Here is a 19872-nt window from a genome sequence, read left to right as displayed (position 1 = left end):
AACTAAAGTGTCGAATTTCACGTATGATCGTGCTTAATGTTTGCATTTGTAGATGCAAAAGAACGCATATGACGTAGTAACATGCTCAGATAAGGTTCCTACTTGTACATTCTATCAGCAAAAGATTTTAACAGTTCAAGTAGAGAGCGCAAGGATATTTTCAAAATGGGGCATTTGCTTTCCCATGATATCCTTAGGGAACTTCAAGATTGGTAATAATATAAGACCTTCCTTTACCAAAACACACTGCTGATAAAAAAAACATTAACATACACAAGATACCACTCAAGGTATGTTAAATTATTCATTGTCCATTGCTAAATTAAAACCAATCCAAGTTTTAAAGAATTTCAGTATCTGTATTTCTCTTTTTAACACGCCTGTTATACTTGTTTATGTGGTAAATGTTACATTTCAAACACAATATATCACGTTTTCCCAACATTAATTTATACTTCTTACTTTATACTTTAAACAAAATCAAAAACCCATCGTAATTATCAGGAAATCCCAAGATGTATAGATTTAGGTACGTCAACATTCTGTGACGACCAATCAACTAGGCTGAAGTAACTCTCTCGGTCAAACACTTAATTAGAGTAACAATTATGAAATACAAAGGGGATTTGAAATTCATTATACAGGGTGGCTCAATAAGTCACTTAACACCCCCAGTACAAGGCCACTGCAGAGCGCAACATGGAAATGGTGATGACCAATCGTTATCAGGCCAAGAGGGAACCACATTGACGCACCCACACGGTCGGCGGCCATCTTGATGTCCGCCATCTTGAATTCAACTTCAGAATTTTAAATGGGAAGGGGGTCGTGCGACATATCAAAATGGGCTAGAATTTTACGAGAAATGCAATGGTGAAGGTTGTTTCGACGTATCTTTAACCAGTAAAAAGTTATGACTGAATTCTTGTACCAATTTGCTCCTTTTCGAGGTGTTAGAAAAATGCCTTAAAATTTGTTTAGCGCTTCGGTAATGCATCGAGATCAAAGTGACGTCTATGGAGAGACGTTCGCATGCCATTGCACATTACTTTAATCGGATACATCCATGAAGAGCTGTGCATTATGAATGGTTGTCGCGAACAATTTACAGTGTGACGCTTCCATTGAATTAAAAGTCCTTCACAGTGACAAGGCTAATGTTGATGTTCATAAGGAAGTTCATAAACAGAATATGTGACCCTTGTCATCTGATAACTAACTTTGGACAAAAACTGGTTCATAACGTTCCCATAAGTGTTCTGGTGTTCTTCCCTATTGAAAAAAACTCTGTAAAAAGTACCTTTTTCCATAAGCAAGGATGAAAAAAACTGTTTATTTAACAAATCCAAGTAGCCCTAAGCATTTAAGGTTCCGTTGATGAAAAATTGACTAACCAATCGTGTTCCACACAGCACGCCACACCATTAATTTACCAACACTAACCATTCAGCTTTGATCTGTCGAAAATGTGTTATCAGATAAAAATCATCGAATATTCTGTTTATGAACTTCCTTATGAACATCAACATTAGCCTTGTCACTGTGAAGGACTTTTAATTCAATGGAAGCGTCACACTGTAAATTGTTCGCGACAACCATTCATAATGCACAGCTCTTCATGGATGTATCCGATTAAAATAATGTGCAATGGCATGCGAACGTCTCTCCATAGATGTCACTTTGATCTCGATGCATTACCGAAGCGCTAAACAAATTTTAAGGCATTTTTCTAACACCTCGAAAAGGAGCAAATTGGTACAAGAATTCAGTCATAACTTTTTACTGGTTAAAGATACGTCGAAACAACCTTCACCATTGCATTTCTCGTGAAATTCTAGCCCATTTTGATATGTCGCACGACCCCCTTCCCATTTAAAATTCTGAAGTTGAATTCAAGATGGCGGACATCAAGATGGCCGCCGACCGTGTGGGTGGCGTCAATGTGGTTCCCCCTTGGCCTGATAACGATTGGTCATCACCATTTCCATGTTGCGCGCTGCAGTGGCCTTGTACTGGGGGTGTTAAGTGATTTATTGAGCCACCCTGTATAGATAAATGCAACATGTATCAAAAACTTTGTAATCTTTCTTTTTTCGAAACCTATACTCGTTTATTAAGTAATCTCAGTGAAGCTACCTATGTAAAAGGTTCATTAGAATAGTAGAGAGGTAAGTGGTAGGAATATTTTCTTGAGGCTATATTTGGACTACAAAAGTACATATTTACCTAGTTTTTTACACCATGAAGAAGAATTAAACTAAACAATGTTTAAAATTGATATTTAATATTTTTCTTTATAATAATCCTCCTATTGGGTATATTTTGTAAAACTATAAAAAAACTCGTGTAACAACTAAAGTTATATGGTATCAGGAACTAGTTGTCCAGAATTAATATGTAAAACATATCAATAGCTACGAAAGTTTAGTAATTTCAAGAATTAACTTGCACAATAAAACATAATGCCATCCTTTTGAACCTAGTTTTATCTTTATATCAATTACACAAATTATTTGAGTTCAAAGTTTCCTGGTGCTTATCAAATTAATTCAAAAGAGAAATGGTTAAGATTATCCATACGCCGTGACACCTAGTGTTACGTTTCAGAATATGATATGTGAGCATAAATAATATAAACACTTGTGTACTCACATCTTTAGCAAAGAAGTTGTCAGATTTCTGACTGCTCTGTGTCACAAGACCTCGAATGATGGAATCGAAGTTTCCAGTGTGTTCCAGAACTCCAGGTTTGTTAAATTCATTTAGAAGTTGAAGTGTGCCGTTCGTATCCCTGGTTTCGCTCAACAAACTAAGGGAGAGTTCATGCATTATTGTCAAATAATAATAATAATGAAAAACATATTTGCTTGGACCTCTTCGACTGTTATTGAAACAAACAAATAAAAATGCGCAACGTAGTAACAAACAGTAAGTAGCAACAATAGACACATTTACCTTAGTGATAACTTTATGTTCTCTATAAAAATGGAAGAAATTGATTTTCTTTCCTTTTCTCTTTACTTGTAGTTTGTTCGTCCCTGTTTCTCTCTATTCTTCATTCTTTCTTTCTTTGTTTATTGATTCTCTCTCTCTTTTTCTTTCTTCGTTGATTGATTCTCTTTCTCTTTCTTTGTTCGTAGTTTGATTCCCTATCTCTTTCCTTCTTTATTGATTGATTCTCTTTCTCTTTCTTTCTTCGTTGATTGATTATCTTTCTCTTTCTTTTTTCGTTGATTGATTATCTTTCTCTTTCTTTCTTCGTTGATTGATTCTCTCATTTTCTTTCTTCGTTTCTTCGTTCACTGACGTACACACACACACACACACACACACACACTCTCTCTCTCTCTCTCTCTCTCTCTCTCGATTCTCTCTCTTCTTCCTTGTTGATTGATTCTCTTTCTTCATTGATTGCTTCTCTCTTTTCTTCCTTCGTTGATTGATTATCCCTCTCTCTTTCTTTCTCAGTCACTGTATCTCTTCTCACCTTTCCCTTTCTCTCTGTCTGATCCATTCTCTTTCACTTATAGTCTTTATTCAGAAACCAAAAGAAAGAGGGACCATATAAAATTTACATATCTTAATAAATAGGATTTAAGGAACATAAAAAATACATGGAAATGTTTACTTTGAAAAAATAAGTGCCCTAGTGAGATGTTTCCGTTTGTCCTAGGTCCCACTTATAAAGTGCTTTAAGTTTCATCTGGTCTCCATTTTGTAGCATAAAAATTGCCGGGCACAAAAACTAGTTGCATCCTCGTTTACCCCCTTCTACACTCTCACTCTCATATCTTAAGCAAATTCCATAAATTCCATCTTTTTTACTGTATGTATTTGTTTCGAAAGTTCAGTTCATTAAGGGCATTGAGCCACCTTCAACCATACACAGCTAAATGTAGTCATTTCAATATCGTACATATCAATGGATACAACATAAAGCAAGTGACATTTGACAATATATAAATATATCATTAGGCACTCACAACTACGCATTTAAAAATAAATACTTATAAAAGTAATTATTATAGATTGTATTTTTATATTTTTAACTAAACTTATATTAATTTCATATAATTTAAACAGAGAAGCTGTATAACAATGACCAAATCTCCACAATTTTTCGTAACACACTGATACACAAATAGATCTTAATTTTAACCTAGACCAATTGTGTACTCACTTAATTGTTCCTTGTATAAGAGAATGTCCAAACCTATAGGCAGCTGCGGCAAAAGAACTAATGATTTTGGGATTCATTCCACCATCGTAGTCATTTGAATATCCTTGTTCTCGGGGTAGAATCTCTAAGTCTTTAACGTAGGCATTACCTAAACATATTAAATACATCATCAGAATGGCACGTGCATAACAAATAACTCTGCGAATTGAAGTGTGTATAACACTGACGTCATAGTTGAAAACAATGTTGGAAGATACATATTACAGATGGCAGCACTGTCTTTTCACTTGTATATAATACTGGGATCTCTTAATAAACGTTACAGACATTATAACTTGTCTCTGTAAATAACAAAATTGAAAGATATATTTATTGCTTGTTTCTTTCTGAACTTCTCAGATATTATATTATTTGTGCTAGTGTTAACCTTTACTATACACGACTGTAATTCTGCATACTTATTTTATATTTGCTTATTTTATATTTATTTTATGAATTGAATTGAATTCAAGAGTCTTTTTATTTGAAGGTCAGTACCATTAGGTGCTTCAATAACTCTTAATTAATGAAAAATCATCCAATTATAACGCATACACTCGTTTATGATGCCACAGGGTGAACGGACTAAGTTAGCTAGTCCAAACCGAAAGGAAATTAACTTTTACCTCAAACATGATCCACGCTGGATCTGGAAAGTAAATCAGGATGGTATGAATCTCTTCAATAAGCAACTATAAGAAGAAATTGGATTTTTTTTTTTTTTAGCAACCAGCATTCATTCTTGGAGGAGGGAGAAGGCTTCATGCAGCAAAATATTTAGTGCACAATCTTTTGAATTTTTCACTTCATACAATTAGAAAAAAACAATTATGTTACACAGAATTGGAAGCAAACCCCAAGAGCCAATTATTTCTGAAACTCTTTTGCTGAATTGCAATAATTCTGTTTTACAGTATTACTATAAATGGAGTGAAAATTCCTGGTAACTAATATAAAGTAATATTTTTTACCTCTACATCCATTTCAGGTGTGAATTATCTCAACAAAGCTGCTCTGGGCCTCTATATGGGAAGCTTGGGGGAGGAAAGGAAGCCGGCGAGTGGTGCTGATCACATCACCTCTTCTATAACCAATATCGAGAACGAGTGGGGCGGCACAAGGGACAGCTTTAACTTTTACAAAATAAATTTCAACTTTGACTCTAAGAAAGATATAGAAGTAATATTCAGTGAATAACATCAATGTTGAATCATTAAACGATGGCTTGCCCAAAATCAATGGCAGCCACTCCTTGTAGGTGATATGCTGTATTTCTGCTATGACAATTCTTCTAGATTCTTGGTACAGTCTCTCGTCATCCCATTCTGGATTCTGATTGGACAGCCCAGACGCTACCCTGTTGTGCTCCCTGGACCATACAGTGTGCAGCGCTGCTAATGTTGGAATGACGTTCACTCTGCTATCGCCTTTTCAAATAGAAACAAATAAGAATATATATATATATATATATATATATATATATATATATATATATATATATATAATTAAATGCAACGCTGTAACTTTATTCTATCTTGTGAGTGAACGATCTAGGCTTCTCATTTGCAAGTATTACACATAATTAAGTTAGAAAGTACATTTTACATATTATTCGTTTATTTTAACTCTTTGATTCACCTTTGTTTTCTATTGTGTCCCACCCGTGACACCAAAAAACAAGTAATTTTTCCTTTAACTGTTAAATTTCCCCCAACCCCATTAGAATATTCAAAGGTCAATTTCCTTCTATCTTTGTCTTAAATAATTTATTTTTCATCATTTGACAATTCACACAAATGATCATATGTTCTTATTATGTGAAGAAGCAGTGTTTCGTCTGTTCCACCCGTGACACAAAATTGTTCACTTACAGCTACAAATCTGGGAAAGTATTTTAAGGGTAATTATGTTTAATCAACAGTGTTAAGTTTCATATTTCATTGCACAGAAACTGTAAGGAAAAATGTTGCTTAACTGTCAGTAGAATAGTTACTTTGTGTACGATACAAATTTCATTAGACATTGTTGTTTTTGTGACAAATGTTTCTAACGTCTCCAAAAATGTATTTCCATCATTGATGCTTACCTGAGGCAAAGCATGGCTCTTTATCTGACGTCACACGACAGGAGCTCTTTGGAGTTTGGACATGCTGGAGGAATTCCCTGTTGTCTTTCGCCTTCATCAGAAGGCGGCCGCCAGAGAACTGCCGAAGTCTATCAGCAACCTCATCATTGCTGCCGTACAACATGGACGCGTCGAGCCAGGACGTGGCTTGATTTATCTGCTTGGAAATATGCGGAGAATTGGTGACGTGGGTCCCTCAGTATTTACAACAATTATAATTCTAACGCTTCATGCATTTGACTTTTCTCTTTCATTTCTTCCTTGTTTTTTTGTTGTTGTTATTTCAGTCTGAAATGTATACAGTGGAAACTCGGTTTTACGTTAAAAAAAAATTTAAATGTAAAATGGGGGAAAATTTTGTAACATTTGCTATTTTGGGGAAATGAAGATTGAATGTATAATGGCGGGTGGAGAGCGCTAACGTAAAATCGGGATTTCACTGTAGTAGACCCTATCTACTATAGGGTTAGAAATTATGTATACTTGAGTTTGGATTCTAAATAAAAATTAACCAGTAGACCTACGTAAAAACGAGTTACATCAAAATTTACTTTTTCGATTATGCGTTAAACTATGGTAAACATTTTTTTGCGAGTATGAATTCAATTTTTTATTCTCGTGAGAACAAAAAAGTGTCGTTTTTTGTGTGTTTTAAAAACGACCGCTTTCTTTGAAATTTTATAAGAAACAAAATCTTGGGGGTCCAATCGTGATGAAATTTAAATACAGTGCAGTTGTTAATTTTCAGATTTTTAAATCGGCCAAAAAAGGTTCTTATCAATTTCGTGAGAAAACTTGGTATTGGGTAGTTTCACAAATAAGATCTTGGTCTTAGTCTTATTGAGCTCGAACACAACCTTCTTATAAGAAGGCCAGTACAGATTATTTGTCTACATGTTACGTCATCACCGGTAAGTCATGTGTTGCAATCAGTGATGTGCGTCTACGCGTAAACAACGATAGTCTACCTTCTACACGTAGACTACTTTATACACGTAGATTACGTAATCTATGTAAACAACATGGCGAAAGGTGATAACTTAGAAAAGGGCGCCGTGGAATTGAAATAAAATTATACTGCGTGTCAGTTGCTGATGTGTGAGAAGAACTTTTCATACTCTTTCTTCCAAATTCGAACAATTTCTCACCTAGGAAGAAACCTAATATAGGAAATATTCTAGTGTTTTATGGGAAAAATACCACTCTTGCCTCACGACTGCCATCTGTTATTGTTTTTTGCATACTATTTATCTTCTTCCATAGTTGATAATACAAGAGAAGAGAAATTTTGTTGTAAATAAGATTCTTTTCATTTCGTTAGGAACCAGTATAGTTGAAAATTTCACTTTTCTTTCATGAAACCCTTGAAAATTAAGTTTAATGCACTTTAGATTGTCTACGTAGTCTATGTAAACTACAACCCAATGTACTCTACGTGTAGATTACGTGTAGGCAACGCATGTAGACGTAAACTTATAGTCTACGGCACATCACTGGTTGCAATGCGATAACATTATATATAAACTATTTCACTACATCCACACACACACACACATACGCTCGCTATGTAAGTACTAACATTACATTAAATTTAACACATATTTGTGACTGTGTTGCTGATGTGGCCTACTAGTGATGACGTCATGTAAACAGGCACTAAACATGGAATATTCAAATGTTTGAGAGAATAGAAAGATAAGAAAAAGGCGCAACCTTCTCAGCTGGCCCAAGGATGCATTCGTCTGTGATGCCTGTCATTGAACGCACGAAGTTCATGCAGCGCTGAACAAACTGGGAATAGAAGGGGTCTCCCTTGGGAATAGAGATGGGGAAGCAGGCCGGATGCTGTTGCTGTGGCCGAAGCTTTTTCCCATCCATCGTGCAGCACGTGATACCACTTTGGTTCCGACCTGGAAGCAGGAATAAGATCGACCGTTTAAGAGTTTGTGTGAGCAACACCACCCGCCAGAAACAAATTTTCAGACCTTTGCCCAGGAACTGTTCACATTGCTTCTCGTACGGTCACCGGCAGTAAAAATGCGACACCTTTATCCTGAAACGCTCGCTTCCCTGCAAGGCGTTATGTGTGTTGCCTATCTCTATGGCGGTGGTAGAACTTGTCATTGAAAATTTGCTATTAAAATTCACTCATCGTTGTAGGAGAGTTAGGCCTTGCAGGGAAGTTTTTATTTCAGGATCTAGGTGTTCCACTTTTATTGCCGGTGAGGGTACTTCGGTTGATTTAAGAAATGTCACTTCTTTCTATCATTAGTTTACCCATACAGCACAAATCACCAAGGGATATCCATTGGATAGCCACAATGTCCAGATCAGATCCATGGATATTATAGATATCCATTAGATATCAATTTCTGGATATTCAATTCTGGATATCCATTGGACGTCTAGGGGATATCCATAACTGGATATCTGAATTGATTGATTGATTGACTTAGTTTATTTTACTTCGCGTTTTGTGCCTCTTGGCTAATTTACGAAGATGGTGATGAGTGATGAAATGATGAAATTGATGAATGGACATTCACAAACAACCAAACCTTAACGGGATTCGAACCCGGGATCCTTGGCGTCGCAGCGCGAGGTGCTCACCACTCGGTCACAGGGTCCGGCTGGATATCTGAAACTCGACCAATTCTAGATATCTAATACATAGCCCAAACATGTATAGAACTGGCAGTCAGAAACGTTGTCCAATTCCAAATATCAAATACGTCTCCAGATCTTGTCCAAAACGGGATATCCAAAACACATCCAATTTTGGATATCCAAAACATATCTAGATTTTGTCCAAAACGGGGCATCCAAAACACATCCAATTTTCGATATCCAAATCATATCTAGATCTTGACCAAAACGGGGAATCCGAAACACATCCAATTTGGGATATCCAAAACATATCTAGATCTTGTCAAAAACTGGATATCCAAAATACATCTATTTCTGGATATCCAACACATATCTAGATCTTGTCCAAAACGGGGCATCCAAAACACATCCAATTTTGGATATCCAAAACATACCTAGATCTTGTCCAAAACTGGATATCCAAAATACATCCGTTTCTGGATATCTAATACATAGCTAGAAATGATCCATAACTGGATATCCAACAATGAACATAAATAGAGCCAAAAGAAGGGGAGGGAGGGAGAGGACAATAGAAGAAGCGTAACAGGGAAGTACGAAAAAGAATCCAGAGCCTTAACAGACGGTATTGCACTAGTATTTGCCAGGAATGACTGGGAAAAACCACAGAAAAAAAGCATAGGATGGACGAAGACGGGATTTGAATGTGAACCACCCGAATAGAAGTCCGCATCAGGGGTATATCCAGGATTTTCGATCTGGGGATGTAAAGTCGTTTTAGGAGGATACGGGTCAATTTAGTGTCAAAATGGCTAGGCCTTTGTGAAAAATTTAATGGGGTATTGCGAAAAATTTGGGGAATTACAGAGATGTTGTGTTGTGTGGACAAAATCATTGGTCTGTCTTCAATGCTGTGAAAAGAAGCACAGAATGAAAAAGACAGATATTTGGAATTTTGTAAAAAATAACGTATTTGGCCGTCTGACATTACTTTGAGGGTGCAGCGATTACACTGTCACCGTATATTTAATGACCACCTCCCGTGCAGGTACATATAACAGTAATTCGGATTCCAATTTAATCTGGATTTATCTGTGCATAAAGTGGACTTAAACTTTGACACTAACTGTTTTTTCCTCATACTATATTTCAATGCACGCTGGGCTGGTCGTGTAGATCCTAGAGGTAGTTCACAAAGATTGCGCTAGATGGCACCACCAGATAGCAATGGCCAGAGGCATCTACGGCTAAAGTAAAAACTACGTTATCATGCGAGTTATTTCATGACTTGCTATACCCTGTCCCAGCTAGTTGTAGAACAGGGCCGCGCATATCGGCAGAGGAGGAGGAGAAAAATCGAATGGTGAAAGCTCAGCGTTGCCAACCGTACGGTTCAAAAGTTTGCAACGCTTGCAGATTTTCTCGAGGAAATCGGGTAACTCCCGTCGCCCATTACACAATCCGTTTCTCTCACTTTTCATTGGTGAAGCCGTCTTGCGCCACTACTTGCGCAGAGACTTGTTCTCGTTCGCCTGGTCTACAGTTAGCTGGTACGGAGTTTACATTTATTATTTTATTCTTGCAAGACCTCAATACTTGAAAAAAATAATAATAATAAAGTAGAGTGTAAATTCAATTGTATCGTGAATCAACGGTTAGATTGGATTAGAAGCTCACCCATTCTGTAAACAGGACTCTGGATTATGTCGTGGCCAATGAACTGTCCCCACTGCATCAATGCGAGGGTTTCAACGGTTGCTGGTCTATTTTGATCAGAAACTATCTTCATGCTGATCAGTCGAGCGCTTGGAAGAAGGCCGCCATCTTTACTCACTCTGGGAGAAAAGATTCCTGGTTTAAGAGCAAAAATACATTGGTATCATGATGATCATCGTGTTCACACAAATACATTAGTATCATTACACTAATGTATTTTTTTCTGATAATACTATTATCTGATCTATTGTATATCATACGTTGTAAGTCATAAATAATGATAAGCAATTGTGAGTAATTAGAACAGAAAAAATGAGAAATTAAGTACATAGCATTAGCTTCTAATATATTGATATATATAATCAAGGGATCCCGGGTTCGATACCTGGTGGAGGCACATGGCATAGTGGTTCGGATTCTACATTAAACTGTAGGTCCAGTCCCGATTAGCCTTTCTGTGCATAAAGTGGACTTAAAACAACAATTCAACAATATATTGATATATTTGTGAGCAAAGCATGAATATTATCTACTAATAATAGCTAATATTATTCAATAATAGTTGTTAACAATGAAAAAGTTGTGATAATAATTGGCATTACTAAGGATTACTTTCATTGTGAGTTGTCTTGACAACATATGGTCAACGCTCTCGCCTTGCAATCGTGGAATCCCGGAACAGGTAAATCCAGTTCTATTAGCCTATGATAACATAAGTAGGGGTGTGCGGAACAGATTTTTTTGGGTTGGGACGGGATCGGGACGGGAAATTTTTTAAATCCCGACATTCGGGACGGAAAAAATTCGCAATTTCGAGACGGGAAATGTTAAAATTTTTCCGAAGCTCTGGAAATCTCGAGTTCTACACGTCATTTTCACTATGAATGATTGTTTTTGCATTTCTGGTACAAAACTAACAATTTCCGATACGTTCCAGACATTTGCAATGCAGAAATCGTCGAGAAATAACGATTTTTTAAAATGACCATTCGGTATTTCTCGACTTTTCGGGATCCCGCACACCCTTAAACATAAGTATGGACTTAGCATAATGATGATGCTCTTACTATCGGAATAACTAGCTGGTAACAACCTCTGCATCACAGTCCTCGACTGTCCCCACATAGGATGATGAAGATTGTTGCAGGATCCATCAACAGAACGGTATGTAGCAGATGAGTTGCAGACGGGCTCAGTTGGGCACAAGTGTCCGGCAGATGTCGCACTTAGACCCCGTTTCATAACATTGGCATTAGCCAATTCTGAGACAGATCTGTGAAAATAAGACCAACAGTTATATTAAAATAGAGAGAACAGGTTTTTTTTTCATAATTTTCATTATTTTTTTGTTATGGATGTATAATTTGCTAATCAATTATACCTGAATATCTGATATATTTGTTTGTATTTAGCTCAATTAGCAAAGTCTTTCTTCAACTTTCAATAGCATATTGTTTACAAAACTGAATAACTTAAAAATGGTGCAGAGCTCAAATATTTATTTATTTAACGTAATTTCGAGAACAGCATAAGCTATTTTAAACCTGAAGGAAGTAATAACAGTAGGGTAGTGTTAAGAAAACAAAAACAGTATCAAGATTAAACAAAGCTGTTTGCAATATCATTACTTGTGTATAATTTGTTGTAGGTTCGTGATAAAAGAAGAATAACAGATGAAGATATATGTATGTGGTTTGAGATTATGTTAAACATATTCTTTAGCATTTCCTATGGAATAAGGAACGTTGTATGGGAGTCTGTGAGTTGCAGTGTGGAGGTTTTCTTGATCCATACTTTATGTCCAAGCTCTCTGAGGGAAAGTTCTTGTGAAGTGGGATGCTGCATCTTAACTCTTCTTTCAAGATGTTGTAAAGTAATTCCATATCTCCAATGTATCTACGAGATTCTGTAGCATTAATGTGTAAGTCTTCAAGGAACTTGGACAGGTGTAGGTATTAATACGAATAGGTAAGAATATCAGAATTAGCTGAAATTTGTACCAAATTTCAAATTCAGTATGACCAGTATGTAGCCTATATACATTACCATTACACGACACCATAAACAATGTCATACCTCTGGGATAAATGGTGAGAAGCCTCGATCAAAATCCAGCTCTTCCAGCTCAAATTTCCAGTTTTTGGATCGCCCTGGAAGAGGAGCACGTTCCCTCCATCTGTTTCCTGGATGGGCACGAATGTCCCATTCGTTACCAAGAACTCCTCCAGAGCAGAGATTTGACGCATTTGTTCTTCTGCGAATGTGATTGCTTCCCTCAGCTGTTCAGTGTCGTCAGTAAGATTCTCATTGGAAGGATTTACTAAGAAGATTAAGAAGAAATGTGCACAAAAATTGACAATTTTTAACAGTTCACTAAGTAAATTCTTACTTTAGATTACATAGTCTACATAAAAGTCAAAATTAAAAAGGTAAATTCTTTTGTGTACTACATATAGAAAATACACAAAAAGTTCCAACCTAAGTGAGAAATCATGCAAGCATTTTAACATAATATTTAGCTCTCCTGAGAATATACGCATTAAAAGACATTTAGAACTTTAGAAAATCCTATTGTAAATACTACTTTGAGAAATTACACGAAAAGCAAGTTAATAAATAAAAAATTCCATATTTTAATTTAATTCTGATTAAGGTACACAAAAGTTTGAACGCTTACTTAGTATATGCACAAAAACTACAGACGCTAAGTTCTTTAAAAAATCTTGAGAAAATACTTACACAAAAATTTCTATTTGACAATTTTCAACACTAAACTGAAATCTGTTATTAATCTGTCAGCTTAAATAACGTTTCCTGTATCTTTTCGTAGGTAGTTTAAACACAACCAACGAGATTTACATATTCTATACCCTATCGTCTTATAGTCTAAATGTAAATGCTCTATATTTCATTTAAGTTATAAATAGCAACTAATGAATATACATGAAGTAAAAATACTTACTTAGTTTGTGTAGCGGACAGCAAAATCCTCTGCCAGTTGAAGAAAATGTACAAGGCGAACTCAACAGTGGTACCAACTCCAAATACGTGAAATTACATTTGGTCAGCTTCACACATTGACCTGAATACCCTCCTGCACTGATGCAATCTGTGCTTTGGCTTGTGTTAATGATATTGCTGATGTGGTTGTGAAGCCATAATAGAAATCCGGTTCTATTCGTGTAAGTGCTATTGGGATTATGCTTATCTGAGCTATGGATTAGTGATGTTATTAACAAAATGAAAAGAGCAAGCGTTGTTCTTATCATCACGATGAATCTCTGTAAGAAGATACAAAATTACTGCACACGGAAAACAAGTGTATGCACTACATTTACCACCGCTTCACATTTACTTTAATTAAAAGAGACTGGTATAAAGAAAATCAGTATTAGAAAAAGAAGAAATTAATTATTGATATTTACAGAAAATGCAACTGTGTTGAAATATTAGAAAGTAATAGTGAGAATTAAAAAATCGTAATGCATGCTATCGTTGACTTTTATAAAATTGTCCTAATAATAATGAAAATAAATCTAGCCGTATACGAAAATGTAATTTTTAGTATGTTTTGAATCTTTTCAAAAGTTAAAGTAGCGTTAGCTCTTGGAAGCGTTTATCTTTTTAATGATTCACAACTCAAAAAATTCTCTCCACTGTATAATATTTCCAAGTCGTGGTTAATATTTGCTAACTTTTGATTCTTACATTAAGAAGACAGCAGTGTTTGTAAACACACTGTCCATATTTTTGTTGGCTGTCTAAACTGAACTGTTCTCTTACTGTTGTCAGCAGAAACTCTTGTTGGGTTCAACAACTTACCTCGTACACTTGGTAGCAGAAATGCTTGTCTTGTTCAATTGAATTTTCCAACTGCACTTGTCAGCAGAAACTCTTGTTTGGTTCAACAGCTTATCTCGTACACCTTATGAACATACATATTCAGAACTTCCTATATTATTAACCAATTTTTAAACAAGGGTAAAAATAATTAGATATAATATTATCTCTAGTCACTATTATTAAAAATAATAATTCAAATACAGATATTCTTGTCGCTTGCTTCAATTTAACTTACACTCCTTAACTCTTGTACTTTGAGGATGCACGTTTGTGTGTTGGTTTAATATAACTTACCCTTTGTACTTGGCAACATAAAACAGTTATAGACTGCTTCAGCAGAAGTAGAATTAAACCCTTGTAGTTGGAAACAGAAACTCTTGTGGTTTAACAGAACTTCCCTCATACAATTGGAACCAGAAATTCTTGCTTGATTCAACGCAACTTATCCCTTGCGTTACGTTCTTTGATTTAGCAGAACTCGTGTCGTTCAACTTGGCAGCAGGAACATATCTTTTTTCATAGCCTTACTAACGTCGACGCGTTAGTTCATCATTTGTCTCGTACACAAAGTAGAGGAAAATATCATTAACTTTCTAGAGACAGTTCAAAACAATGAGTTAATAGTAAAGCGGGATCTAGTTTGCACGTCGTAAGTGCGAAGATGAATGAATGGGTTCTCTCTGTACGCTTGAAATTGTACACTTATATTGCACCTTGTACAAAGATCTCTCTGATTGGTCATAAAAAGAGGTGTGATTGAAGTCGTGCACTTATGTTGTTAGAAGCGTTTAATAACCATTTGCGAGTCGTTTGTGAACAAATAAACGGGTCCATTATTCGAAAGTGGATCTATGCCTTTTGTCTTATTATACGGAGCTTCTCTTTGCATTTAGTTCGCAATTGATTCAGAAAAAGAGAACGCTAATATTGTGCTGCCATCTATTGACCAAATTTTCGTAGAGGTACGATGTCATGTCAAGAGAAGATCATGACGAACAAATTGAAGTTGAAAATGAGTTCCTAATATAAATAATTATTACTTCCTATACAAGAAAACTATTTATCTGTGCTACAATCACATCACCTGTATGTCGTTAGGAATTGATTTGATATACTTGTACCAAAGTTATTGCATTAATAATAATTTATAAAAAAAACTACAACATATAAAATTATAACTTTTAATTTTGTTTCAAAATACAAAATTTACATAAGTTATTTCATCAATCTTTGTATGTTGACATTTCGTGTAACAATGTAGTTGTATAGATCTACAGTGGCGGCGATTACGGGACGTGAGGGGCCAGTAACCCTCATATTTGCCCCGTACTATGGACCCTTAATACTAAGCCTTGTGTACTAAGAGAAAGTAAATTGTCCTCTTTTCCTCCAGTTTTGACACCCAATCGCGCCACTGTGAACATGTGATACTTGAAATTGGAACTTAATGATATAGACATCTTTAAAGTGGCTGTAGAAGCTTTTAGAAGCTTAATTTTCTAAACGTTACGTTCATTTAACTGGTAGAAATTTGACAATGAAATTATATATTATCATTTTGCCGTTATGGTTTAGTTTGTGAAAAATTCTATTGATAGGTTATTATGTTTTGTAAAAGACCATTGTTGACTTAATAGCTACAGCAATAATGGACTGGAAATAAAGTTCGTTGCTCCGTAACACTGTTACGTTGAAACTGAACCTGTCAAGTGATTCCTTGTTTGATTTCAAATTAGCAGACTACAAATGGAGGCTTTTTAACATTGGCCCAACTTGAAGCCGAAAACTCCAACTTGGGTAATCTCTCTTGAATATTTTATTTTATACACTGTAGATGGCAGGATTTGTATTGCTGCTGTTACGTACAAGTTGGCTAGTGAGATAATACTATTCTTGTTAACTTAACTGTGTTAAATCTATTTACTATAGTGTTATTAAAATAATAAGGTTAGGATAACTCTCTGGTGTAGTTACGTTTCAGAACTTCCGAAGAGTTGTGTAATTCGTGAAAATATCTTAGTAATCTATCCACATTATTAAATTGAATTCGCTGGCTATTGTAAATACAGTCCTATAGGTGAAAATTATTTCGCATACAGTCAGTCTTCCTGAAGATTCAGTTCGGAACGCGCATATCCGCCATCTTTGTATCACCCCTTATGCGCAACTGAATATGTATACCTCAACTACCCAATTATTTCCAGTCTGCTAATAAGTAAACTGTGATTGCATTTCATATCCATTTTGTGCAAATTAAAGGAACGGAAATCAATAATTACGTCACATGTGAAGGTACAGATCTACCAATAAAGGAATTGTATTCGACAAAACTAGTCCGCTAACTGTGGGTTCAGTCTTTTGTTCAAGTTTAAACTAAAATACAGTTTATTATAATTTTTCTACGTTTAAATATGAGGATTCTCAATCTGAATAGAGTATGCCCGTTAATGTCTTCAAGGTTATTATTCAGACTTCAATTACAATTTTGTGTATTCATAATTCTAGCAAGTCGTTAAGTAATATCTGACTGAACTTGGATATATCTGCTTTATTGTACACCACCCTGGCACAATTTCACTTTAACGAGTATTTTCACATGTAAATATCTGTCCCCTACAAATTGTTAAACATTGTTACGAAACAAGTACAAATTGTGCATACAAAAATTGCATTTACGACAATAAGAAATACGAACAGTATACGTTATTAGAAACAGTTATGCCTAAGATTTTTAAACATTCAATAATTCCATCACTTGATTCACTTACTTTTATTGTAGCTATTGTATGGAAAATACACTATTTGTTCGTTATAGTAACAGGGGGCACTATACTGTAAATCCGAGTATTTATCATATTTTTGATATTTGCAGACAGCTGAGAAAAATATACGAATACAATTATTTTCAATTAAACAACGCTCAAATACCTCTCCACAAACAGATACAGAATATTGCAAAAGGTTACTATCTCTGGTCAATAATATTAAAAACAGTGCAAGAATATTTATGTTATAAATAAATTAATATACACGTTCATGTAAAATAGTTATTCTGGCCCGTTATAAACTATATATTTTTTTAAAAAAAAACAGTTAGATACCTTGAACACATGCATCCATATGAAGCTGGCTAAATCATAAACGTGTCTCGAATTTCTTTTGAAGTGTTATTGCTTTGTTTGTTTGAAGAACTGAACCATAGAGTTTCGTATGTTTTATATTATGAGATACTTGTAAAAGCTTTCACAACCACTTCTTTTATCTTCACAGTTACTTCGATATAATAAATTGTATAAAACGTTTTAAAACATTAGGGCAGTTCAGTGGAAGACTGGTAACACAAAGGTCTCCTGCCAGTGTAACAGATTAACCCTTGGAATGGCGTCGCTTTCACATGGGACCAATGGGTTTGTCCTAAAAGAAGAAATCCATATTAATTAAATTTTAAACCATTCTGCTTTCTAAGCTGTGTTTAGAGTTTATTTGTTACAAATAATTTAAAGTAAGTATACATTTTTGTGCACCACCTATTATGAAGAATGAGTTTTCTTTTTAAGTATTTTAGACAACTAAGGTGTCTTAAACGCCAAACACTCAAGAGATTTATATTTTAAAGTATTCTAACCGAGTTGTTCATAATTAGTTAGTATAACTCCTGGCCCTAAACTACTATGTAGTTCTGAAAAGCAAGAAAGAAAAATTTAATAATATGAAGCATGAACTAGATGTTGTATAAAGTACTGGGTGAGTCAAAAGTCCAAGGACACCCTAATAAGTAGAAAACGGAAGGACAAATGAAAGATCTGAGGTCGCAAGCAAAGAATGGGGCTGAGGGCGAACTTTTTTAGGTAAGACAGGAATGTGGCCGCCATCTTGGAGCCCGCCATCTTGGAGCCCGCCATCTTGGATCCAAAAATTTTTAATGGAAAGGTGGTCATGCGGCATATCAAAATGCATTGAAATTTTCTCAGGAATTCGTTTCCGTAAAGATATTGGACCTATCTGGTGTGGTACAAAAGTTATGTAACAAAACATTGGTCACATCAAATGTTGAACACAAAGCCGCATGCCCCTGATCCAGTCGTCATGCACTTGTAAGAGAGTATCTGCAGTAATTTTGTGACAGGCCTCCACGATAGGTTGCTCAAGATGACGCCGATCACGAATTTTCACCGCATACACAAGTTGTTTCAGATGACCCAAAAGATAAAAATCTACTTATTAGGGTGTCCTGGGACTTTTGACTCACGCTGTACATTCATTGCTGTGTAAGACTGCAAATGAATTAGAATGCAGAAATGTAAAATATGTAGAGGACGAACCGGTTAGTAAAAATTTTCATTTAGGCTCAAAGGTGCATTTATATGAACTTCAGAATATTAAAAACTGAATTTATACGTTACAATTACATGTTAATAACCTAGACGAATTTGTGCAGAAAAAAGAGGTTTTAAACAATGTACTTACAATTGCGATAATTTCTTGAAAGCATATGGTTGCATTAACGATAAATTGTCGCTGTTGTCGCACAGGACTCTAGATAGGGTCACTCTCTTAATTTCTGCTAGCTGGGCTGTAAGGAAAATACAAAAATAAAATTTAACATTAAAAAAATATATTATGATCACTCAAATGTATATGTATTAAATCCTTAAAGATTTTGTTTCAAAATGTAAATTGTGATTACATCGGAGTAGACGTGTTTTTCAACACGACAATACGCCAGCGCATAATATTTCGCCAAGAACCTTCCTCTAGATTATAGAATAGAATATCGAACCTTTATTGAGCGGACGTGTTTCGGCCCACAACAAACCCTTGTCAAATACGCATTATAATTGGTACAACACTTTCTGAAAATAAGTTGGCATTTGGGTGTTTTCAGCATTGTGCATTATTTCGTTTAATTGAACTGTATTTTGTTTTGCGTTTTTGCATTGCTTTTTATTACGTTACATCTTGTTTTCCATCGCTCTGATGTTTGCAAGATCTATAAAATTACCATTATATATAATGCAGCACACTCTCTGGCACAAATAAAAAGTATACATTAGATAATTCTGGATAACGCAAGTAAGTTTATTATTACGTACGATAAGTCTTTAAGATATAGTAAAGGATATATAACCTTCAAAGTCACGACACAATTCTAAAAACAGGGGAAATAAACATGTTTACAAGGCGAAGTGGATCATTCGTGCCTTTAGGCCCATTGTCTAAGAATGGCTTTAGACGAAAGCATTTTCCTTAGCATATTACTTAACATTTGTGCCAAAATGCTACCGTGTAAAGGATAGGATAGGATCCGTCCTATTTCCGTAGCATAACCAATCAGAAGCGAGTTCTAGGTCACGAGTGCAGC

General features: G+C 35.3%; 1 protein-coding gene across 1 annotated transcript in view; it reads right to left on the bottom strand.

Annotated features, from left to right (window-relative positions):
- Window positions 1–19872, bottom strand: part of LOC145978153 (uncharacterized) — an 86942-nt gene that overhangs the window by 12744 nt on the left and 54326 nt on the right. The window contains exons 16-27 of the mRNA XM_083110593.1: window positions 18978–19083; window positions 17850–17924; window positions 14805–14886; window positions 13630–13948; window positions 12744–12987; window positions 11735–11940; window positions 10629–10802; window positions 8058–8254; window positions 6306–6501; window positions 5449–5646; window positions 4181–4328; window positions 2653–2809 (exon numbers count right to left, since the gene is read on the bottom strand). Of these exons, the coding sequence (XP_082966719.1) occupies window positions 2653–2809; window positions 4181–4328; window positions 5449–5646; window positions 6306–6501; window positions 8058–8254; window positions 10629–10802; window positions 11735–11940; window positions 12744–12987; window positions 13630–13948; window positions 14805–14886; window positions 17850–17924; window positions 18978–19083 (2102 nt within the window). The remainder of the gene's footprint in view (window positions 1–2652; window positions 2810–4180; window positions 4329–5448; window positions 5647–6305; window positions 6502–8057; window positions 8255–10628; window positions 10803–11734; window positions 11941–12743; window positions 12988–13629; window positions 13949–14804; window positions 14887–17849; window positions 17925–18977; window positions 19084–19872) is intronic.

Source organism: Lepisma saccharinum, chromosome 24, assembly GCF_977018435.1.
Source record: "Lepisma saccharinum chromosome 24, izLepSacc3.1, whole genome shotgun sequence".
Taxonomy (NCBI): domain Eukaryota; kingdom Metazoa; phylum Arthropoda; class Insecta; order Zygentoma; family Lepismatidae; genus Lepisma; species Lepisma saccharinum.
Note: the sequence above shows the minus strand (reverse complement) of the source record. Positions and strands in the feature narration are given on the sequence as shown.